At 35.9% G+C, this 23,708-nt stretch overlaps 1 protein-coding gene across 1 annotated transcript in view; it reads right to left on the minus strand.

Annotated features, from left to right (window-relative positions):
- Positions 1-791: 791 nt before the first annotated feature.
- Positions 792-23,708, minus strand: part of SERPINI2 (serpin family I member 2) — a 29,031-nt gene continuing 6,114 nt past the window's right edge. The window contains exons 3-9 of the mRNA XM_058295240.2: positions 21,802-22,032; positions 20,215-20,409; positions 19,941-20,133; positions 11,786-11,883; positions 7,887-7,973; positions 4,805-4,894; positions 792-1,020 (exon numbers count right to left, since the gene is read on the minus strand). Coding sequence (XP_058151223.1) covers positions 944-1,020; positions 4,805-4,894; positions 7,887-7,973; positions 11,786-11,883; positions 19,941-20,133; positions 20,215-20,409; positions 21,802-22,032 — 971 coding nt within the window. The 3' untranslated portion in view covers positions 792-943. The remainder of the gene's footprint in view (positions 1,021-4,804; positions 4,895-7,886; positions 7,974-11,785; positions 11,884-19,940; positions 20,134-20,214; positions 20,410-21,801; positions 22,033-23,708) is intronic.

The raw sequence follows: 23,708 nt of genomic DNA on the forward strand, positions 1-23,708 counted from the left end.
ATTTAATTTCCCCCCCTCCCCTGGTTGTCTGTTCTTGGTGTCTATTTGCTGCGTCCTGTTTCTTTGTCCGCTTCTGTTGTCGTCAGCGGCACGGGAAGTGTGGGCGGCGCCATTCCTGGGCAGGCTGCTCTTTCTTTTCACGCTGGGCGGCTTTCCTCACGGGCGCACTCCTTGCACGTGGGGTTCCCCCACGCGGGGGACACCCTTGCTGGCACGGCACTCCTTGCGCGCATCAGCGCTGCGCATGGCCAGCTCCACACGGGTCAAGGAGGCCCCGGGCTTGAACCGCGGACCTCCCATGTGGTAGACGGACGCCCTAACCACTGGGCCAAAGTCCGTTTCCCTCTATGTCTTAAGAGTATCTCAAGTCTGCACCACGTCCACTCTCTCTTGACCTTACTTCCCCCTGGTCTGGATTATGCTGCCATGCTCTGCTATGCTAGTAAATTGACCGAAGAAATAAAGATTTCTATTTCCACACAGCATAGTGTTTTTTAGAGGTTCTTGTGGAATACAAAAAAACATTTTTCTGCCCAGCAGTCCATGATTCTGGAAGACTGATAGACCAATCTTTCAAACATAGAACATATAAAGCCAATTTGGAAGATTTCATTTATAACAGTTCACAATAGTGTTGACCACTTCTTTTCAAGGAGCCATTTAGGACTATAGAAAATTTGGTATCTAAGAAAGGATTTTTTTCTAACATATTAATAGTAATGTTTTATGTAAGCTCACAGCTTTTGATTCGTGTGGACTTGATAAAGTGTACAGAAAGAACATAAACCAACACAAGTCTAACTTCATTTAATCTGAACACAGATTAATATAGATGCATTTTAAAACAGGAAGAAAAAGACATTAGAAAATATTTTCATATATTCTGCCGATTTATCAATTATTTTCCAAGAATCGGCTCCTATTCTGAAGCTGTGCTTTTTGTTCATAGTGAATCTAAATCTCTTCCCTTCACCTTTTGTGTTTCAGGATTTGTCACCCTTCCTATAAACAAAATTGACTCTAGAAAAAAGAAAAAAAAACATACTTTAGAAATTTCTAGAGACAAAAACAGACAATAATTAGTTTGTCTTAATATTCTAATAAATCATTTCAATTTTTTTCTCTATAAGATAAATAGGCAATGTCTAACAGCAAACTCTCTCCTGTATCTAAAACACATACTAATATCATTATTAATCATTTTCTGGTAATTTAAGAAGTAAATTAACACCCACAACAGCTTTTCATGGAAAATATATCAGTCCTGTTTTTCATATAGGAAAGCAAAAATAAAGTGACAGAGAAGTTCTCTAAATATAGAGTCCCAGTCAGGCAAACATAGCATAATAATATGGTAATGAGCATGGTAAAGTTTTAAAGTTAAGGCATTAGCAGTCATCTTTTATGCATGGAAGATAAGCCCTCAGGGTTATAAGTACAGCTTCCTGGATCTCTTTCTTCAGTTCTGAATCAGTTTACTGGTAAAAGCAATATTTTCTTATAGTTAGTGCTTTCAAATTCTCACTGAGGTGAAGGAATATACAGCATCAGTGCAAACACCGGATTCTAGTCATTTTGTACTTGCAAATAAAAAGGAACCAAGAACTAGAGAACAAAGCAGAAATAAATGATGTATCAAAATCTATTCACCTTTCTTTTCAACCAGGGTAAATGAAGTGTCTTGAATGGATCAATGTCAAGTGTTGCTTTGACTTAAAGTCTTTACAATCAGATGAAATAAAGGTTAAGTTCAAAAGGGATAAAATTAATTTTATATTAATTTTAAACCAATGAAAATATTTAAATACATTTAAAATAACAGTGGGAGAGCCCTTTTCTATTGAGTCTTTACTATTCAATTCATTCAGACCGACTCTTAGAAGTGCCAACAATACTGAAATAGACATACTATCCAGTAAATTAACCTTTTTTCTTTTTATGAACAATTATAATCAATAGTCCCTTGCTTTAAAGTCTCAAGATAATTCTATGAAAAAGGAAAGAAAAACACAAACTGCTATTTTTCAGGTAGACAGGGGAGCCTAAATAATTAACTTTCCCAGGACAAATATTACATTGTCACAATAAATCAGCAGTAACAATTAAAATTATTTCATTGTTATGTAAATTTTGAAAGTAACATTTCTAGAAAACTAACCTCATAAATGAGGACAACAATTTAGAATTTTAAACACTCAGAAATGCAAGCCATTAAATAAAAGCCATTTGTCCCAGCAATTTCAACCTGTATCCTTGACCAAGGTGAACCACATTTTGAATTGAGTCTTCATGTAAATGTACTACTCTCTACTAAATTAGGAGGGATAGTGAAATCACTCTAAACATAGTAGGAATGGAGTTAGAGGTAGACTGAAACAGAAATCATTTTTGTTTCCATTTTTCCTTTCATGTCCTTTTCTTAAAGATATTTATAGAAAACCTCTGTCATATAGAAACAAATCTTAAACTGCAATAGCATAACCAAAGCCCATTAGCTTTCATAAAGGTTACTTAACACTTCATGATGCTTTGCAGTTCCTTCTTCCCAACAACCCAAGACCTGAAAGAATTCTAAACAAAAAATTTTTTTTTTCATTATATGCGGAGTATTGCTGGTTTCAAAATCATGATTCACTACTTTATCATAGATGGTATATTTTTCATGTAGAATCTTTTACAATTTTCTTCTGAAAGTCTATAAAGCTGGTCTACACCCGGGCATTGAAAAAAGAAAACAAAGTCTTCATCGTCCTGGAAGCTTGGCTTAATAAGAGTTCAGATGATTATATTGCAATATAAAACTTGCCTGAGGGGGAAATTCAAGTAATGTACAGATTTTCACAAAAGAGGACTGTTTTGGCCAAAAGAAAATTTTTAATCTAAATAAAATTGGTTATTCTAAACCTAAAATTATTTATCCTCCTACTTCAAAAATTGCCAAATAAATATATTTTATGTAAAGCATTAAGCCATCTAACAGTTCACTGTGACTATGCTAAATCACCATGTCCATTAATTTCAATGATATTTTTAGTTATTTTGTGAGAGAGAAAAATAAATCATTGAATGTGTATTGTCTTAAGATAATAGTCCATTCTGCTTTTTGTGTGGCAACAATTTATAGTCCCTGACAAAAAGTGGCCATTCATTTTAAACGATACTTTACAGGAATAACCCTGGTTTAGGAAGTCCTATTACAATAAAGATCATAAAACAGTAGAAATTATCATTAAGGTCTGACAGTTAAGCATCATCACAAATAAATAAATAAGTGGATTATTTTGGGTTTTGAATTTTCACTGCTTTTCACTGATAGCTATTATATGGCCTTAGCACATAAGAAGTCTTCAACTTGGAAAATAATCAAATATAATTATTCTAAATGCCCATTATTTCCTTGTGAAATGAAGTCCAATGTGGTTTTATTTCTTTCTGTTCTCCATACCCAATAATTACATACTAATTGTAAGAAATTAGAGTTATTCAAAGGTTAAAGATGTATAGATCAAATGATATACTCAAACACTGACATATCCACTACTGGAATTCAAGTTGTGTTAATGGAATCAGCAATTCTAAAACTGTTCCACTGTTTCCAGGATAAAACTTTCAGAAGGTTCACTCAGCATTTGTTTCATGGAGCCTAAGAAAAGAGACTGATATATCCCTCAGAGGGCCAATAATATCAGTACCCCTAGTTAATCTAACAGATTCAGACTCTGAGATTAACAATGTCTTTTCTATGTTAACCAGTTTACTGGTTTTCTATGTAAACCAGTTTACTGATTTTCTTTTCTTCATTTATTGAGTTACTAATTCTTTTATATCTACTGATTCATTTACAATGAACACTTACTATATGCCAGGTGCAGAATTATGGGCTTTGTATATTCTTTGATTTAACATTATGAGTACTAAGGGTAAGTACAACTATTAAATGATCTGGGACATGAGCCCAGGTCCGAAATCCAAGTCCAAACTCTCAATCTTTCAGGGTATTGGTATTTTTTGCCAAATACTAGGCTGGATACAGAGATGAAAAAGATATGCTTGCTACTCTCCTGTGTTTTACAACCCTCACAAGAGCATTATGACCATCAAAGAGTCCTAAAAATAAAGAAAACTTCCCCACTGTATCAACAATTCTGGCCTCTCTTCACAAAAGAAAGTGCTGAAAGATCCAGATAGTCTGGATTAACCTATTCTGATATTGTGCCACGTCTCATCTAACCCCCTTCTTCTTCTATTTTCCCTTTTGTAATTAACTGCATCATCTTTCACCAATCACCCAAAGTGGAGATTTAGAATTATGCTTGACCCCTCCCTTCCCCTTATGCTCTTCATCCAGTCATGTAAGTCTTCTTGAATCTACTTCTGGAAATTTTCACAGCTCTACAGCCCCCAATTTCCACCCCCATTGTGATACCATAGAAAAAGCATTGGCTTCAGAGACAAACTTGTGTCTGATCCCCACTCTGCCACTTTCTGGTTGTATGACCTTGGGCAAATCAAGGTATCTCTCTCTGAGATTTTATGTATTAGTAAAATAGCTGTCTAATGGGATGAGGTTAGCTTTAGAGATAGGTATATAAAATGACTTGCACATATAATAATTAAGGTGGCAGCTACTATTACCACCTTCCTATTTAGGCCCTTGTTAAAATACAATCCCTGGTACAAAGTACAGACTTAACAGATACCTGTTGAAAGAATAAATTATTTCAGATATGTAGACTGCAGTTAGCAGCTACTATGAGGTCTGCCTAACTTAACATGTCCCCCAAGAAATTCCCAATAAAATTACCTGTTGGGTTATTCTTCATAATAAACAGAAATGGATGATTTGCTATAAATTGCTTTTGAGCCAGACTCATGATCACAGGGACATGCATGCCTATGAAATAGAGACAATAGTTATTGGTCTCAATAATATGATCATATTACAATATCAGTAAAGAAAATATATCCATAATACTTTGTAGACAGGAAAGGTCATACTATTTGAGGAGTTAGCTTGTGGAAGAATAGCTATTTTCTAAATACAGAGAAATATGGAATAAATTTAAAAACCAAAGAGCAGAAGAATAAATATTGGATCATTCATGGAATAATTTTAACTTCACATTTATGCTCAATGAAGAAGAAAGCTAGATATTATATTCAATTTAGTGGAAGCAGTTGAACATGTTCATCCGTTAAACAGTAATTTGATATTCCCTATTTATTTACATTATGTGATTTATTCTCACAATCTTTTCAACTCTTTACTCTTATCTAGATATGTTTGCATTTTATTTCTATTCTTCAGGCTTGTAGTAATCACATCTGAGTTCAAATTTATTTGTTTACTTACTTTTCCAAAATTATTCTGTGAGCTCAGAGCTTTTAGGATTTGTCCTTTGAATATTTACAGAATTTTTATTCCCAGATTAGATGCAGAGATTAGCTGCTTTAACAATTATTTACTATGAAAATTTTATGTCAAGATGCTCCATTGTGTCATTTCTCACTACATAGAGTGGGAAAATTTAAATGCTTTTTTTCTTTCCAGATTCAATATATCTATGCCCAGTTCACCAATTCAGATATTTTCTTTTGCCAATAGTGCGGATTTGGCTCAATGGATAGAGCATCTGCCTATCACATGGGAGGTTCAAGGTTCAAACCCAGGGCCTCCTGACCTGTGTGATGAGCTGGCCTATGTGCAGTGCTGGTGCACACAAGGAGTGCCCTGACACGCAGGGGTGTTCCCTGTGTATGGGAGTCCCACACGCAAGGAGTGTGCCCCATAAGGAGAGCCGCCCAGCACGAAAGAAAGTCCAGCCTGCCCAGGAGTGGGACCACATACACTGAGAGCTGACACAGCAAGATGACACAACAAAAAGGGTCACAGATTCCCAGTGCCACTGACAAGAATATAAGTGGACACAGAAGAACATACAGCAAATGGACACAGAGAGCAGACAACTGGGGTGGGGGGGGGGGGGGTGGAGGGAGAGAAAAAAATAAAAAATAAATCTTTAAAAAGAAAATAACGCAATGATTTTATACATTTTTTAGACCTAATGAAAACTAATAAAAAATGCAACTTGTGGTCCAAATTGAAAAACAAACATAACCTTAGTGACATAATATATATGGAATATCCAGAATATCAGCTCTATACCACCCAAATTACCATTAGAATCTAAGCTCATCTAAACTGAGATAAATCAGAAACACAAAGTCATGTCTTAGATATTCAGTCAAATCTTCTGTTCTTATCTGTACTGAGTACTTGGGTTTGTTGTTTTTGTTTGTTGGTTTGTTTGTTTTTAATTGCTTCTGAGAAATCCCTGAGCTGAACCCTGAATTTCAGAATACACAGACTGACAATTCTGAGGTGTAGGTTATATCTGGGGCACTGCCGTTCCAGTCTTCTCCCCTTAATGATAGTTACATCCCCCTAGAGAACTTTAGACTAATATGGAAAGGCAAAGGGTTACAGTGGAAAGGGCTCTGAACTCAAAGTCAAGTCAGGGAATGTGATTCCTGTTCCAATTCTGCCATCAGATAATAGTGTGAATAGTATGAGCTTGGTCAAGCCTCTTTGCATTGCTGGGCTTGTTTCTTCACCAATAAAATGTAAGAATCAGACAATCATCTATAAGGACTCTTCTAGTTCTATGTAATAGCAGCTGTGAAAAAAATATCTGTTTGGGGCAGCAACCTCATCAGATGCAACCTTTTGATCTCTCCCAGGATTGAAATAACCAATCAACTCCCATCAAAATTCTTTGAGCCCAGCAACTCAAAGTCCTTCAGGAAATGATAGAATGGCAACCGGAGTCGAGCGAGTCCTATCCAGATGTTAAAGTCCATTGGCATCATTTAACATTACAAACTAATTTAAAAATTGATAATGTTGATATAAATTTATGGACATATCAATACATTTTAAATGATGCATATCTTTTAAATATTGGTTAAAATCCAAATAGTCTAAGATATTAAAATAGACATATGAGGGATTCGTTAAAGTAGCTTTTCCATTTCGAACTGATTTTAAGACTTTTTCCAATTACTTTTTTTGAGTCTTAAATACTTGTATGTAATATAGATACTACTCAAAATGTCATATGTTCAAGGAAACGCAGCTTAGAGAAGAGACTCTCAAACTATAAAATACCTGAAAATCAGCAGGAGATCTTGGAAAATGAAGATTCTGATTGGATAGGTCTGGGGTTGGACCTGAGATTCTGCATTTCTAACATTCCCACGCAATGCTGATGCTGCTGATTTATGCACCACACGTGGAGTAACAAAGGCAAGCTGGAAGACCCAGTAGAGCATTTGTTCTCAAACTCGATTCTTGTAAATCGTAAGAAAATCCTGGAGTCTGGATCTTACCCACAAATATAGAGATGTAATTTTTTTTGGATGAGGCAAGGTAAAGCAGTTTTTAAAGCTTCTCAGGTGATTCTAATATGGAGCTAAGTTTGAGAACTTAATTCCAAAGATAATAACAAGAATTCAAATTAGAAAAGTGAGGACAAACAGCATAATGAAAGAATGAAATTAATGCAATTGATTAAAAGTGAGCATTCCTAATCAATAATGATTTCATATTTGAGTCCTAAATTTTTCTCTTTATCTGCTTGGGTCTTGTCTGCAAATGAGCAAATATCAGAAGATAGGTCTCAATTCCTAATCTTTCCTTCCCTTTTGTATTATACTGCAGCTACAGAGATATACAAACGGCTTACGCAACCATTTTGTTTTTTCTTCCAGCAGCATACTAGGATGGAGGAGGGAAAAAGATCAGAGTACTGGAAAGCAGCCAGCACCCTAATGCTCATTTTCTCCCAATCATTCCTCCTGGCTTGTTGAGAAATTATTTGTCCTACCAGTTGATGTTGCAGCCTCACTGCCATCTTCATTTATCTCAAAGAAAACTTTTTGCAAAACGTGGGAAACATACACCTCCGAGGAATCTGGTAGAAAAAAACGAAAGTGTATTACTTATTAGGTCACAGATTAATTGCATTTCAAACAAACAACAAAAAAAAAAATAGAGGAACAAAATCCAACAAAGCTCTTTCCAAGTCAGTCCGTTTTGACAGACATAAAGGGGGTTTAGGTTTAGCCCTTAAACAAAAGAACCAGGTTTAGCTCTGATAAAGGTAAAGATAGAAGGGTATGGCCTCAAATCAGGAACACCACTAATGGACAGGGCTTTGCCGCCCTGAGCAACGGCCTACAGATGACACAAAAGACATTTTCCCAGATGTGAATTCATCCCACTCTGAGTCTCTAACTTCAAGGCCAGATTACCTTGGAAATTCTGTATTCAGTTTTCCTCTAAGTTTAAACAAAATTTACTTTCTTCAAGACTGGTGAGGTTACAAAAGTCTAAAGAGCTTTTGTGTCATCTGTTACAAAATCACTTCAAGGCTATGCTGTAAAGCCTGTGAAATGTTTCAGTGTAAAATGGTGTTTTACAACCTTCTGTTCTGATGTGGATGCCAGCTGAGAGAGATGCCCTCTTCTCTCCTGGGTGGAACTGATGTCTGTGTACAGCGTTTCTGATATAGTGATCCACCAGGAGAGCCTCCTTGAGAGGAGGGGAAGTGAAGTCATGAGTTCAGAAGCTGCCAGCCGGCCCTGCTGCGCCAAGACCAGGGAGATCTCTGAGAAAGTGGAAGCATGGCTGTGGATTCAGAGGTGGCAGGAGGATAGAGATGAAGATCGGCCTTGAAACTTGAAGAGGAGGAAGCTTCAGCACTTGGGAGAGGAAGTTGAGGTGATGTAGGCAGGCTCCCGAAAGCCACCTGGCTTTGACAGCTTTGATAGCTTACTGAAAAATAATTCACACAACCCCTTCTCCTCCAAGTCATTAAAGGGAAATTTGCACAAAAACAATGTCTTCCCATCCCACTAAAAACAAAATGCAAATTGATTACAACGACATGATCTGGGGGCCCTCATTACTTCTTACCTTCATCCCCTACCCTCCCCCAATACAACTATCATGTCGAGCATTAGGGCCTTCGCACACATTTGCTCTCCCGTCTTTTTAGAATCCCCTCCCTCAGAATTTTATCTGATTGGCTCCCTTGTCATTTAGGTCACAGCTAAATGTCACTTCCTAAGAGCAGTATTCCCTCACCCTTTCTAATTCTACCCTTATCTGACCTAATCACCATTTATTCCATTATTCCCTTACTCTAAATGATAGCACCTATCACCATTTAATTAATTAATTAATTACTGTCTGTTTTCTCCAAAGTTAGTTTCATGAGAAGAAGGACTTTGACAAGTTTGTTCATTGCTATATCCCTAGTAAACCTTATGGCACACAGTTGGTACAATAAATATTTTTTTAAATAAATAAATCAATGGGTATGAATATCTCTGGAGAAAGAAATATGTAAGATGGGAAGAAATCGGCATCTGTACATTTAGAGTAGCTTCAATGAAATGCAAGAGAATGGTTTCTGAGGGTCAGGCAAGTATGTACCTTCCTTTTCCAGCATTGCCTGGAATAAGATAGGATTCACAGGTAAAGGATAGTGTGAGGCCAGAGTAGATGATCCACTTTACCAAGAGTAAATACAGTGAAGCAAGCCGAGGAGGGCTGGAGAGTTTCACCAAGCTTAGCAATGGCACCATCTCACCGACTCTCTGATTATTAAAACAACAACTTGGTCTTGTGTATTACATCTCACTGAAGTGAAGACAGGGCCCAGTTTTAGGAGAAGAACAGGACTTGATTGACTAAAGGTTAAAATAAGGAATCTGGACTCCATAAACTCAATTGTTTTTATACCTGTATAATCATTCTGGTCCTTAATTTCCTGCAAAAAATCCCTATTATGTTTGTGCCAAATTAAAAGGATAAGAAACCCCCTTAACTTTGCTAGAATATGTGCAGATAAGTATTAATGAGCCCACTTGCCCCATTTGCTGTTTTGTATTTAATATTTACTGAGCGTATACTATGTGCCAGGTGTCAAACTAGATGATTTACTTAGTCTTTCATTTACTCCTCTCAAAGCCTCCAGGAGATTTTATCTCAGGTACAGATTAGAAAGTTGAAGCTCATCAAAGTTAAGTATTTTACTAAAGGTAAAACAAGGGACTCTAGCAAAGTTAGAATTCAAATGTTCATCTCAAAGTCACCAAAATAACTCTCTGTAAACATTTCATTTAATGCTTGTGAACTGCATGGGTACATGGTAATGTCTCTTTCATGTGTAATGGATATCCTGTGACAGTAGTGTTGGACCAGTTCACAGTAGAGTTTAATGAATGTTTGTTACACAAGTGATAACTAGGATAGGAGGGGATTCACTATAGTGCTAATGCCCACATAGAGAATCAGCACCGACAGTTCTGTTTCAGGCTTTAGGACAGAACCAAAGTAATTAAAGCAACATAAGTAGGGAACTCAGGTGGAAAAGAACAGAACATGCTGGAAATGTATTTTTTTTCTGCCTAGGGTTAGACTCTTGTATAAAGGCTTTCATGAGGCATTTTGGAGGCACTTTCCTGATAAATTTGCCTGTATAAGGAGAGTTTAAAGAAGACACAAATTGCTGGGAATTTGCAGGGCGAATGACTGAAATGTCTGAGAGTATCTAGCAAGTTTCCTAAGTGAGAAAGACGTGTAAGAGGAAGAGGAATTTGGCAGTGTTTGGTTTATTGTAGGTTAGTTAGTGAGCTACCTGAGTTCCAGGGCACACTTAGATAGCATTGTGTGATGCAACTTAATGTTTCATATCTGATGCTGATGAAATTGTCAGAGTCAGATTTATCTGTTAGTGTGAGAAGTAGCAAAATCATGTATGAAGGTGAAACTAAATATCTGTGACACTGTATACACTACCTATCTCTTCCACCAGAAAAAAACTCATATATTATATTCATTTACCCACATAATTGATGTTTGAATAAATTAATGAATATATCTTCAAAGCCCTAAATATTTATATAGGAAAACACAATTCATTTCCACAATATTTTCATGGTATGAAACAAAAACCCATTAGACAGACAAGCTTGCATCGTCAGGCCCCTTTATAAAAAACAGAAGACAATTTAAAAGAGGCTAAGTAACTTGGGACAAATTAGCCATCTTCATTCAAATTTTCTCTTCATTTAGTTGTTGTTGAACTTGTCAGTACTGGCAAGGTAAGAAGAATTCAAGGATATATTTGGCTTTGCTGTGCAAGAATCTTTAACCATGCATGATTTCCCAGGTGCATTAGTATAGGAGCAACGTCTGTCTTAAATTTGTTTTCAGTCCAAAGGACTGTGTTGCTAAATCTGCAAGCTATAGCATTACAATTTCTAGATCATGTTCAACACGCAGCAGCTTATGCATGCCTATTTCAAGGGCTTTTTTATCACTGAATTAACATTTGCAAATTGGCTTATAGGAGTTTTATTAGCTTTGCTTAGAAGAGAGCCTCACAGTTGTATTTTCCATTAGTCAGATAAGGAAATCCAAACAGGGCTGAAATAAAAGCCCCTATAATACGTCTACCTACGTAGTTTCATTACAAGCATGGTTAGAAGGCTTACCTAACATTTCAAAATGTGTTTTGACTTTCATTAAGAAAACTACTTAAATGCGAAATAGTGTGTTTACAGACAGCTCAACATAACCATAGGCATTTATTCCCCATGTATATGTTTATGTGTTTTCTGTGGCCAAATAATTTTAGATTTAAGGTCAGACAGTTAATATAGTCACTAAGAACGCATATTAACATGATAATGTAAGAATTATTCATCATACTACCTGTTATTCCAGAAAGGTCACAGCCACCACTAAATATCTCAGTTACGTTTAAAGAATTTAAAGCTTCTTTGAAGTCTAATTTTTGTTCTATTTTAAACCTGTTAGAAAACAAAAAAACATGAAGAAGTCTTGAAACACTGTGCACATTTGCTAGCAAAATGGTTGGTTTTTTTTTTTAAATAACTGGCTGATTTGGAGGAAATTCTATTTTGTTACCTTTTGTTTTCATTATCACAGTTATATTTCCTCACATTTCAAGCCATTTGCTCCCAGCTCCACTGATTAGTTCTGAGTTGCTAATAACTTGCTTCCCAGATAAATGGTTAGTGGGAAAGTGGAGAAGAGGATAGCCTAGTTTTGAAACTATGCTTACCCAACAAATCAGAGGAGTTCCATCAAAATTTCCAATTGCTTGGCTCCTTTCTAAGAAATTTAGAGTTTCCCTCCAGCAACTCTATATACTCAAGTTCTCACAGCATCAAAGATGTCCCCTGGCAGATACCCAAGACGTTCTAAGAGGAGAGCAGGAGCCAGCAGTCCTTGGAGAAGATTGTGGGTTACCGAGGTAGAGAGAGGCATTAATAATCTATCATCATCTATTGTTACAATGGGGTTATAGTTGATGTAGTTTCCTTTAGTATAAGACACATCCAATATCCTCCCAATAGTACCATAAAGTTGTTAAAGAGATATTACTGAATATTGAATGGGAGCTACAGTCATGTTGAAATAAAGGACAAACATAATAGGGACTTTTTTTTAAAGGCACTATCCAGTGCTTCCTACTGCAGAGCCATAAATTAGAACTCCGGTGTAAGGAAGGTTTGCCTCCCTGGGCCCTAATTTGTCACAGCTTTGAAGAGGGAATTTAACCAGAGAATGGCAAAGATTCTTTCAGGCAGGGGTTTATAACCTTTCTGTTTCACGGACCCCTTTGCCAGTCAGGTGAAAACCACGGACCCCTTATTAAGTCCACACTATACTGTGTATTATTGAATAAATACATCACACCCGTACCACATATCCCCACAAGAATTTTTTTTAATTTTTCAATTCAAGCTCACGGGTCTCCGAAATCTTTCCATGGACCCTTTGGGGGTCTGTGGACCCCTCGTTAAGAACCCCTGCCTCAGGCACGGATCTTTCATGATTCCTAGTCAAGAGCAATCACCGAAGCTCATTTAAATGAAAAGGAAAAAAAAAATGGAGAAGCTAGTCTTAATCACTTTATAGATGCCTAAAACATCAAGTTACATTTTAAAACCAGATTAGAAATCTAGTTTATGAAAGAAACCTAGTTTACGAAAGAACAGTATAAGCTTCATTAGGAAGCTATCTGTGTTTCCCACCTCAATTCTGGAGCAAGTCCTACCAAAGGCTCTGCCTAGTGGGCCTTCACTCCGGTCCTGTGCTCCCACTTGGGGTCCTCACTGGGGATCAACCACGTGATCCCTGCTTCTCTAACAGGCAGGCTCACACCTGGGACTAGAAATTAGCTTGGGCAATCAGTCTAATTAGATCATTGTTTTAATTGTCAAATACTGAACAAGCTTCTTTATTATAATTCTTCAAAACAATGAACATGCTGTGGCAGAATTTTACTGGGCCTAAATTACTTCTTGGTAAAATATTATGTACTTTTTAAAGACGTTAACATATTCAGAACGTAAGCTAACTGGCGATGCATGCAAAATGCACATTAAAATCTACTGAGAATGAAAAGAACTTATTCTATGCCAACTGTTTTCAACTTTCTTCTTTATAACATCCTACTAAGAAAGATAATATGCAACGAAAATGGTTTTGAGGGTTTTTTTCCCTTGTTTTTATCACCTCACCCTGTTTTGAAAAGCTGAAGGAGTATGGATCTTTAAAATGGTGGAGGATAAATGTGCTAGTCCATCTATAAACTTGAATTTTTTTCTGTATGATATTCAAACAATTTTAGAATAATGGCAAGAATACTGCAAGGCATTATGATTTCTAATATTGCCTAATTATCACCTGAAAGTAATTTAACTAACAATCCAATGAAAGAGCCCAATGAAACCTACAGCAATAGAAATTTGTTCAGCCACTTAATAAAAGTATAATCTATATACAATTTTAATTATCCATAATTATTGGGGCCAAGAATAGCCAGGTGTGAATTAGCACTTAGATGCATTAGGCACTTTGTATAGATTATGGCTTTTCTTCATCACAAAACCCTTGGAAGTTGGCATTATTATTCCCATTTACATGTAAAAAAATGGTGGCTTTAGCGGGTTGATTTCCACACTCAGGGTCAGGGTAGGTGTCTGAGTTGAGATTCAAACTCAGGTCCATTTGAAGCAAAGCTGATGTGCTAATCCCCAATGCCTTCTATTCAAAATGTAATTTTTAAAAAAGCATGATCTCCGTCATTAAGCAGTGTGAATTATGTACCTATTCCAAATTGGTAAGTTTTAATATTTGTCACAATTGAGGTTCATTTCCACATCGCCTGAGCCTCCTCTAAAATTGTAAAAAAAAGTCAGCCAAAGGTAAAAGAATGAGCAAAGGCTGAGAGAAAAATAGCAACTAAGTAATCATGACCTGAATGTTTTAACACAAGCAAACATGATCTATTTACTTAGAAGCGGGTCGTAACTTTCCTACCAAACATCACAGTGTAAAAACTGCAGAGAATGAAAGAAAACAATTAAGAATTTCTGTTTAAAAGGGACTCACTCTTGGTCTCGAGGACCCAATATGAACTGGTATCATTCCTTCTTTCCCCCTTTATACCCAGGGCTCTTGTTTAATGAAAGGTCTTGAGTGGGTTTCCCTCTAACTCCCAACCCCTATTCTTTGAAATCCCATCTTTAGTACAGGGGGTTTTAAGTCATCCTTGGAACTTTCAGGGCTGGAAACAACCAAACCAAATCCTGGGGTTGCCCACAAAATAAAAATACAACTTGATCCTTGACGGCAGTGACCTTGGACTGTTAGATGGTTACATAGGATCTTTTGGTCACTTTCCAACCAATTACCTCATGAAGCATGTATCTGTGTGTATGTGAGTGGGTAGGTATTTGCATATATGCATATTTGTGTATCTGCGTATGTGTGTACAAAATGCCCTGTTACACTCACAGGTGTTGAAGGCTGAATTAAAAACACTTTATGTAGCATATGAAACATCTAGACAGTGTTTAATATAAATGCAGTATTTCAATTTTTATCAGTGTCCAATAGGTAGGTTAAAGTACATGAACATTTTGTAAGCATTACTACAGCTGTTCATGATGTTTCTATTCTCATGTCCAATCCCATTTTCCATGAGTTCACTTTCTCTTATCCATACATAGCTCACATTCAGCCACACATTGATCCAAGGCTGGTCAAGACCTAAGATTGTTTCCAGCCCAGCAAGCATATGACACTTTGTGCCTTATGGGAAGCATGACCTCTTTTGAAAAGCCTCCTTCGCACAGATGTTCCAAATCTCTTTTCTTGCTGCTTACTCTATCACTGACTTTTGCTCTGTTCCATGCTCTCGCTCTCGCTGGCTCTACATTACTCCCGTTTGCAAACTTCTGGCTGTCCTCCTGCAATGTTATCCTCCTGCATTTATTTAAAGAATGATACCTCTCAGAAAGACTCTGGCTATTATTTAGATAAAATATTACTATACTTTTGGGAAGACTATAGAGTTTAACAAGTCCAAAGACTTGAATCTCTGAAAATTCAGTGACAAATATTAAGCCTCTCTCAAAGGAAATACATGTATGATCACACAAGCATAAACTTGCAAATAATTTCAGGGGCTTAAGGACCCTGAAGTTCAGCCCTGGAATCTCCAGAAGACACTGGTGACCAGTCAAGAACTGCTGCTAGAGAACATGAAATCACAGTCCTCTTATTTTCCTAGTAAACAAAGGAAAACTGATTTAGAACTTAAAAACAATTAAATCTTTTCCTTCTTAACCCATGTCTAGTTAGTCACACTCCAGCAAATGTCTTTCTACTCCGCAGCTTCCTTACCACCCCTAGTGAAGCTGTTCCCTTTAAAAACTCATTCCCTAATGCCTGGATTGTTGCAGTGGTGTCATAACCGATCTCTCGGACTGCACTCGTTCCCTCTTTGACAAGTCCCAAACATCACATGGCAAAGCTACAACATTCAATGAGCAGCTACTGTGTTTTAGATGCAAGCTTTGGGCTGGGGTTACACAGAGAAGACACCCAGGACTCCTGACCTCAAGCAGTTTATAGGCTAATGGAGAACACAAACAAATAATTTTAATACAACTGCTATGCAGAAAAAACTCAAGACACCAGAACTTTTCTCAGCAAGGAGACGGGAACATGGTTGTAGGATTTTGCATGGAGAGGAGAAGGGCTTTCTGAAACCCAGACTTAGTTTTAAGGACTGATAGGCGTTATCCAAAATGAGGGTGGAGGTTACATTTCAGACAATTTATCCAGCATGAACAAAGGTACTGTAGCTGACAAGCAGATCTTTCTAGAACACTGCCTTAATCATGCCGCTATCCTATTTGGAAATTTTCAAAACTCCCCTGTTGCATACAGGACTTATTCATTTTTTATTCTTCTTCTAAAGGTCACTTCAAGGCTTTTTCCATGAAGCTTTTTTACAATTCCAGTGTATTATCCTCTCTCTCCTCTTTCCTCACTGTCACTACATTCTTTCCTTCCCTCCTTTCTCATGAACCATCCTAGAGTTTACTAGTTCTACCATTCATTTGGTACTTCCTGTACACTGCTATATACGGGTAGTAAATTTCTTGTGCAGGTCTTATACCACTCCATCTAGGTGGTCACCACCTTAGCAGTAGCATCGTATCTGTCACTTTGCCTCAGTCCCAGCTCCTTGCCCAGAGTATGGTCTCAGTCAATTTGCGCCTTTGAACAGAAAATTAGTTTGCTAATAAGTATCAACCACCAAAATGGGAAGGCTGGAAGCCAGTAGGCATGACAGCTAATCCTATTTCTTCCATAACTAGTTGAATGGCAAATCACTTTCCCTTTTGAGTGCCTCTGTTTTCTTATCTGTGAAATGCTGGATATAACCAAGTCAGACTGTAGAATCACAGTACTTATTAAAATATAAATATTAAATGCTTTAAAAGTTAAAAGTTAAATGAAAGTTACATGTTTTTTTTTTTTTTTTTTAGGTACCAGGTCCAGGGATTGAACCTGGGACCTTATATGTGGGAAGCTGGCACTTAACCACTGAGCCACACCAGCTCCCGAAAGTTACATTTTATTTACCTTTTATATGCACTATATAATCACTTTTGCCCATAAATAGTACAAAAGTATATCATCAGAGAGCAGATGTGACTCGAGCAGTTGAGCACCTGCTTCCCACATGGGAGGTTCTGGGTTCCCTGTGCCTTCTTAAAAAGAAAAGAAAACAGAAAAAAAAACAAAACAAAAAACAACAAAAAAATAAATAAATAAAAGAAAAAAACCAACTCAGGGAGTTGTTGCTCAGTGGTTGAGCACTGGCTTCCCATATATGAGGTCTTGGGTTCATTCCCCACCCCTGGTACCTCAAAAAAAAACAAAAAATATCCTCAGAACAATTGCTTATCCAGAGAGGAATCTGGCACATAGAAAGTATGTATTAGATTTTTCAACCTGGAAAATTTTAATACTGTGATATTTATATGTTCCCATATTACCTTTAGATAAATTAATATGATTATTTTAGCTGATATCCAACTGCAGGATTCCAAAATTAGATATCTAACATAATACAGATGATAAATACTAAAAAAGCACCCTAGTATTTTTAGATTATACTCTATTTTATTGGTCTTCATTCTAAACTAGTCACACATCAAAGAAAGAAAGCAGTGTTTCTTAAATGGTAACTATATAAAGTCACTCACATGCTCCTTCCTATGGTAGCTTGTATGCAAGCATTCTTACTACTAATTTTTCTCTTTCTCTAGGGTTTACTAAACTTTCCTATGAAAGTGGCTTTTATTTTGTTGTTATAATGACCCATAATTTAATATACGTGGTTAAACTGTTCCAATTTTACCAAAATCTTCAGGTATCAATTTGAAAACCATTATGTATTGATTCAGTATAAATGAAACACATCAATGAGTAATAATATATAAAACTGTTGGACTACTCAAAAGTTCTAGTTAAGCCCATATAGTCTTCCTTCTTCTGTCCTGAACACAGATTTTAAATAGGTCTTTTTCGTTGTTGTGTGAGAAAATGTATTTCAGAATTTTTCTTCCTGATTTTAGTTCTCAGGGAATAAATTCAATAAATGTGTCCTGATGAACTGAAAATGTTAATGAACATAACAAATAAGCAATCATTCCTTTAAAAAACCAGAAGTCTCATACTTCTAGTGAAAAGGGAATACATTTTTAATGTAATGTTGTATTAATGTGATTGAATAGTCAATAAAAAAATTCAGTACTGTAAATCCAAAACAAATCTCATTTATCTGTCTCTAGTTTTCAAGTAAATTACTGATGTCTTATTTTTCATTATCCTGCACATATGGGAAGGAGGGACAATTTCATCAGGATCCTTACAAGGAATAAATAAGAGAGGGTGAAAAGCTAAAATCTGGTTTTTGAGATAATTAAAATTAGATTAAAGAAAATAATATAAAATCTCTTTCCATGAAAAAATTTATGTAATTTCATTTAACTATATTCATTTAGCATATGCTATGTATCATGCAATGTGCTAGGGATTAAGGAAACAAAAATGAATGAGACATAAACGTCTGCCCCATTTTAATATGATAGAAAAGAATGGGAGCAAGAAATGAAAATGCATTATAAGGGCTAAAATGTAAATTTTCATAAAGTGCTCTAGAGATCAAGATAAAGGATGGTTAATTCTAACTGGGCATGTTGGGAAAATCCACATAGCTAGAACTTGAAGGATGAATGGAAGCTCACTGGTAAGACATCATGGACAAGGATTTCCCAGACAAAGGAGAAAGAGTAAGGAAGACTGAAAAGTCAGAGAAGATTTAATGTTTCTAGTCTGGTATAGCTGGGCAGTAATCTTCATAACAAAGAAAAAACAATAGCTAATATTTATTTAGCATCTCTATTTGCCAGACATTGTGCTATGAAATAGAAGTATGTAATGAAGTACTGTAAATAAAACTGCACCCAAAATTTTTTTAATTCTTTGCTTGCTGGAATTCTTGTGGAAGAAAGGGTACAACATTCCACAAAATTTTCTGTTTCATGTAGCTGAAGATTCCAATTCACATTTAAGGCAGATTGTTCCTTTCTTAGGGAAAAGCAGTGCAATGGGCTTTTCCATTATGCAAATAGTGCAGGGGGGATGGAGAAGGGGAAGTTTGAGACGGATCCCAGCTAAATGGAAAAAGAAGTGAAAGGCCAGTAATATAAGAGATCAGGAACAGATCAACACAAAACACATAGCCCTTGATGAGTTTGAAGAGAAATTTAGAAATGGAAGCATGGAATATAATCTATTGAAATCAGTCCCTTTTTAAAAGTTCAGATGGAGTATGAATTGTGCTATTTGGGTACTCATTCTCCTCTAAAGTTTTTCCTGTCTCCTAGAAGTGGAATATTATGAGATTAGCATTTATAATTGTTACATTCTGCAATAAGCTTTTGCAATTTCCATTTTGTTCTAATGACCTAAAACTGACAATGGAAATCTATTTGGAATTCAATAATGGTTAAAAGCACTATTTACTAAAGGAGATTTAACATATCTTTTAATCTTATAATGTAAAGAACAATCATAAGTGTTTTGTGGATTTTGTTTTTCTTAAACATACTAGAACATAAATATTTTAAGTTCCAATCATTTTTAAAAAACTAGAAAAAGATAATTTACTATAATAAAAAGACAAAATTCCTTTTAATTCCCAGCATTCTAATTTCAAGGATTAATATTACTTCATCTCTTTCAGAGAAACTTGAGTACTTAAATCCAATCTTCCTCATGGTAAAGTAATGCTGGCACAAGTTAAATCTGCCTTTGTATCCATAGAGTTACCCTTCCAAATGAATTTTTCTCTTCATTTACGTCAATAAGCTTCTGAATAGGCTTTTTCATTTGTCATCTTTCAGTCAGCTACTCAAAGACCTCCATAAGTGGAAACATACGGCCAGAATAAGAAAATGACATTACCAACCTAGGGAGGCTTATTTCCACATCCTCTTCTTGCATTTCGGAGAGCCATTTCAGGATTTGATGAGCAGTAATTAGTTTTTCTGCTTCTTCTATGATCACGTCTTCTGCAGGAAGTATGATAATTAAACTAAATTCATCACCTTTATAAGGTAATTCTAAAACCTGGTAATTCATGGAAGATTCAGAAAAATAACCTGGAAGAGAGAAAATAAAATATTAAATATTTTGGCAATTTCCAAAGTCGTGCTTTCGAGTGTGATTTCTTCCATTACTACCATATTTTGTTCTCAGAAGAGCCTTCATCATTGGAATCTTGACCGCTAAACCATCTTTCGCAGTGAACTTCATCAGCTGTGTGTTTTCCCTTCTGAATTTCTGTTTCCAATCCCCCTTGAAATAAACGGCATTCACCAGGATAAGTCGAGTCAGGGGGCCGAATTCTTCTGCTGAAAACATGTCTTTAATTTTTCCTGTGAAGTGCACGGAGGAAGAGGCAGGCAGAAATATGCAATAGTGATTCAGTGGAATTAATTTAAATAGAACTAAATTAAAATTTTCTTTTGCAGATCAGTTATTGACAGGGTAACTATGTAATTTATCATCTAAATTTGGCAATTTTGGTAGAAAGTAGAGTGCTATTAAATATTTTACTGGAGAACGGGTGCAAGTCAAAATTATCTTAGGCAAATTTGGATATAGGGCCCCCTTAGGAATGCACTCTCTTTAGTGAGATTATTTGTTTCGATCATCTGTTAGAAAGAACAAAAGCAAAGTACCTCTTCCTGCACATTTAGTGGTTTTATTCACACATTGTTTCAAGGTTCTTCAACAAAAGAATAACAATTAACAAGTCAATGGTAGACCCAAACTTCAAACTCACAGCTATAGCCTCTGACCACCCACCACCAAAAAGGGACAAGAATGGAGGTTGCTAGTATTATTTCCCTTCTCTAAACTACCAGTTTCCTGTTTCTGTATCAAATGAGTATTTCCAAGTTATTGGAGATGAGAATGACTGCATGCCATGGAGACAGCTAGTGATGCCCTAGTTTTGTATCCCATTAATAGGATTTTTCTGTGAACACCATTCACCATACCCATTTCACTTTTCCTAGCTATGTTTCCCAAAGTGAAATTTCCCATAAAGAATATAGTAGCTTCTTATACCATCCACATTTGCTATAACTGAATAGATGAACAAAGAACCAAGCTACTGTTAAGTGAGTATCTGTTTTTCATCTCTCAAGCATTGTTATTAAATCTTCCAACAATCCTGGAATAGTATCCTTATTTAATAGTATCCTCATTTTAAATAAAAGTAATAGTTTAAAACATCCTAGGATTTGAACCCAGATCTGTATGACTTTAAGCTTGAATTTTTTCTATGTCACTCAGTAGGCTCTTAGGAATTTTTGCTAGCTTGTATTTGAATAGAAATTTAGATTATTGTATTTATGATAGGACTATCGCTATTATTAAACATTAACACATTCAACTAAGAGGTTTTAATTATTTACAGTTGATGTGGGAAAGGGGGCATGTGGAATTGGCAGTTCTGACTTATACCTGGCTAAAGGGATTATCCCTACTGCCACACTTGCAAAGAATTATGCTTGAACAAAATTTATTCAGAATTCTTCTATTAAGAATTCTAAAAGAATCTATATGCTTTTCAAAGGAGCTTAACAACTTTTCTCAGTTTTATGATTTAATATTAATTTGAATAACAGTAGAATGAAATAGGAGATTTCATTCCTCTGACCCATAGTTTAATCAGAAAATATTCCCATTCTTTACTTCAGGATATTAAAAATGATGAATACAATGGCAAATAATGATCTTATGAAAATGGGAAACTTTACCTTCTGTTTTGCTTTCTACCCAGGTACTTATTGTCTCTGCACAAGCTTTTGCATCCTGAAAATCCACAAGTTTTATAGCACTCTGAAAAAATTCCTCGTTGCTATGGAGATATTGTTCCTTCACAGTGAATCCTTCTTGAAGGTAGAGGGCATTGGCAAGATTAAATGTAAATTCTTGTTTTTTCTCTGAGATGGCAGAGAAAAATTGCTTCAGCACAGAAAAGTCTTCTCCTAAAAAATAATTATCATATGTACTGACATATTGAACCACATATAAGCAACAGCTTTTCAGCTTTGCTATCTAAGTGCTTTGATTCATATCACCATTTATTTGCACCCTTAGGTATAATTAATGAACCTTTCAAAGTTGGTAGAAATATTTTAAGCACTTCTCTCCTGTAGGAAAAAAAATGAATTTTTTGAGAAATCAACTTTTATATAGATAGAAGAAAGAATGTCCAAGAAGATTTGAAATTTGTCAAAAAATGTGTTTTTATAAAGGCTTAAGGAAACTACTTCTTTATAGTCAAATTTAGCTCATTTTTAGTTGTTGGAAATTTAACTTCAGAATCTCATTCTTTGCATAAAATGCACAGGCAATATTCGTCAAAGGGAAACAATAAATGCTGATGGGGGATTGACTGTGATGAGCAATCTTTTCAATATCACTTTTTACCACAGCTTAAGAAGAAATTGTTCTTTTATGAGCAACAGCACCTTTCTGGGTTTTGAAATTTACAAGGTAACGCCTACAGTCATCTCTAGAGATGCTTAAGAATCAGAATTGGCTATTTCTTCAGGTTCATGAATCTATACTTGGCGGTCTACATGAATAATAAAAGTTTTTAACCATTCCAACTATAACCACTAGCTAAATGAATCAGTCAGAGTCAACTAAAAGAGTCACCATTGGCTGGTTATTTATCGTTGGATAATTCTGACCAAAATGTCATGAAGCTGAGCACGCCTGTGAGAGAATTCTACCCGGATACTTTGCTCAGCAGCTTCCTATTCATTACCAAAGGGTACAGATATTTTTCATTCCTTACAGCTTAATCCTGAAACTCAATCATTAAGTCTGGGAATTCTATTTTAAAAAATAGGTTCTATCAAAACCTTTGCTATATTTTCAGTTAATATGAAAAATGCCACTTTCATAACTTAAAAGTTGACTATTTTGAATTAATATATATTGAGAAAACATAAATAGTTCACTGTTGGAATATGTCCAGTGAGTAGTTTTAAAAATAGTATTATTGAGAGGAACTTATAACTAGATATCCATCGGAAAAAAGTGTGTGTGTACACTTTATTTAACATAGAGCTAGCAGGGCTTCCACCAGCCCATGTGCAAATAAGAAAGGATGCCCTCTCCAGAAGGTATAGCCCTAAGCCTGACCTCTTGCCCAGCTGAATGGAGGCACATTTCAGTCCTCACTTTCCTCCTTGGCCTGTTCTTTTGTGCAGAGTACTACCTGCGCAGCCTTACAGGAGGCTCTGCTAGGTATACTGCATTGTATTTCAAACTCTCTGTTTCTCCATTCTACAGACATAGACATAAAGGCTTTTAGACACCAAAATTCTTACTTCCATATGACTGGATCAGAAGAATTTCAGTAATTCTTTACAGCCCTAAAATTCCTTACATAAGGAAGGGAAGAGAGTTTATGTATTTTCCTTTTTATCATTGATTTCACCTATAACCAGTTATGGTCATTTGAAGACCCAAAGAAATATCTCCATGGCCAGGAGGCTATAGAAAGAGACATCCTGAGTGAGGCACAAAAACTTTTCCAAAAGAATTGATTATGGTCAGAGATGAAGTGGTGGAATTTGAAACCAATTTTCAGGAATTTGTAATTAATGAACATCTTTAAAGGAATGTGAAAAAAGAAGAGGACAGAAAA

Source organism: Dasypus novemcinctus, chromosome 4 (assembly GCF_030445035.2).
Source record: "Dasypus novemcinctus isolate mDasNov1 chromosome 4, mDasNov1.1.hap2, whole genome shotgun sequence".
NCBI classification, from domain to species: Eukaryota; Metazoa; Chordata; class Mammalia; order Cingulata; family Dasypodidae; genus Dasypus; species Dasypus novemcinctus.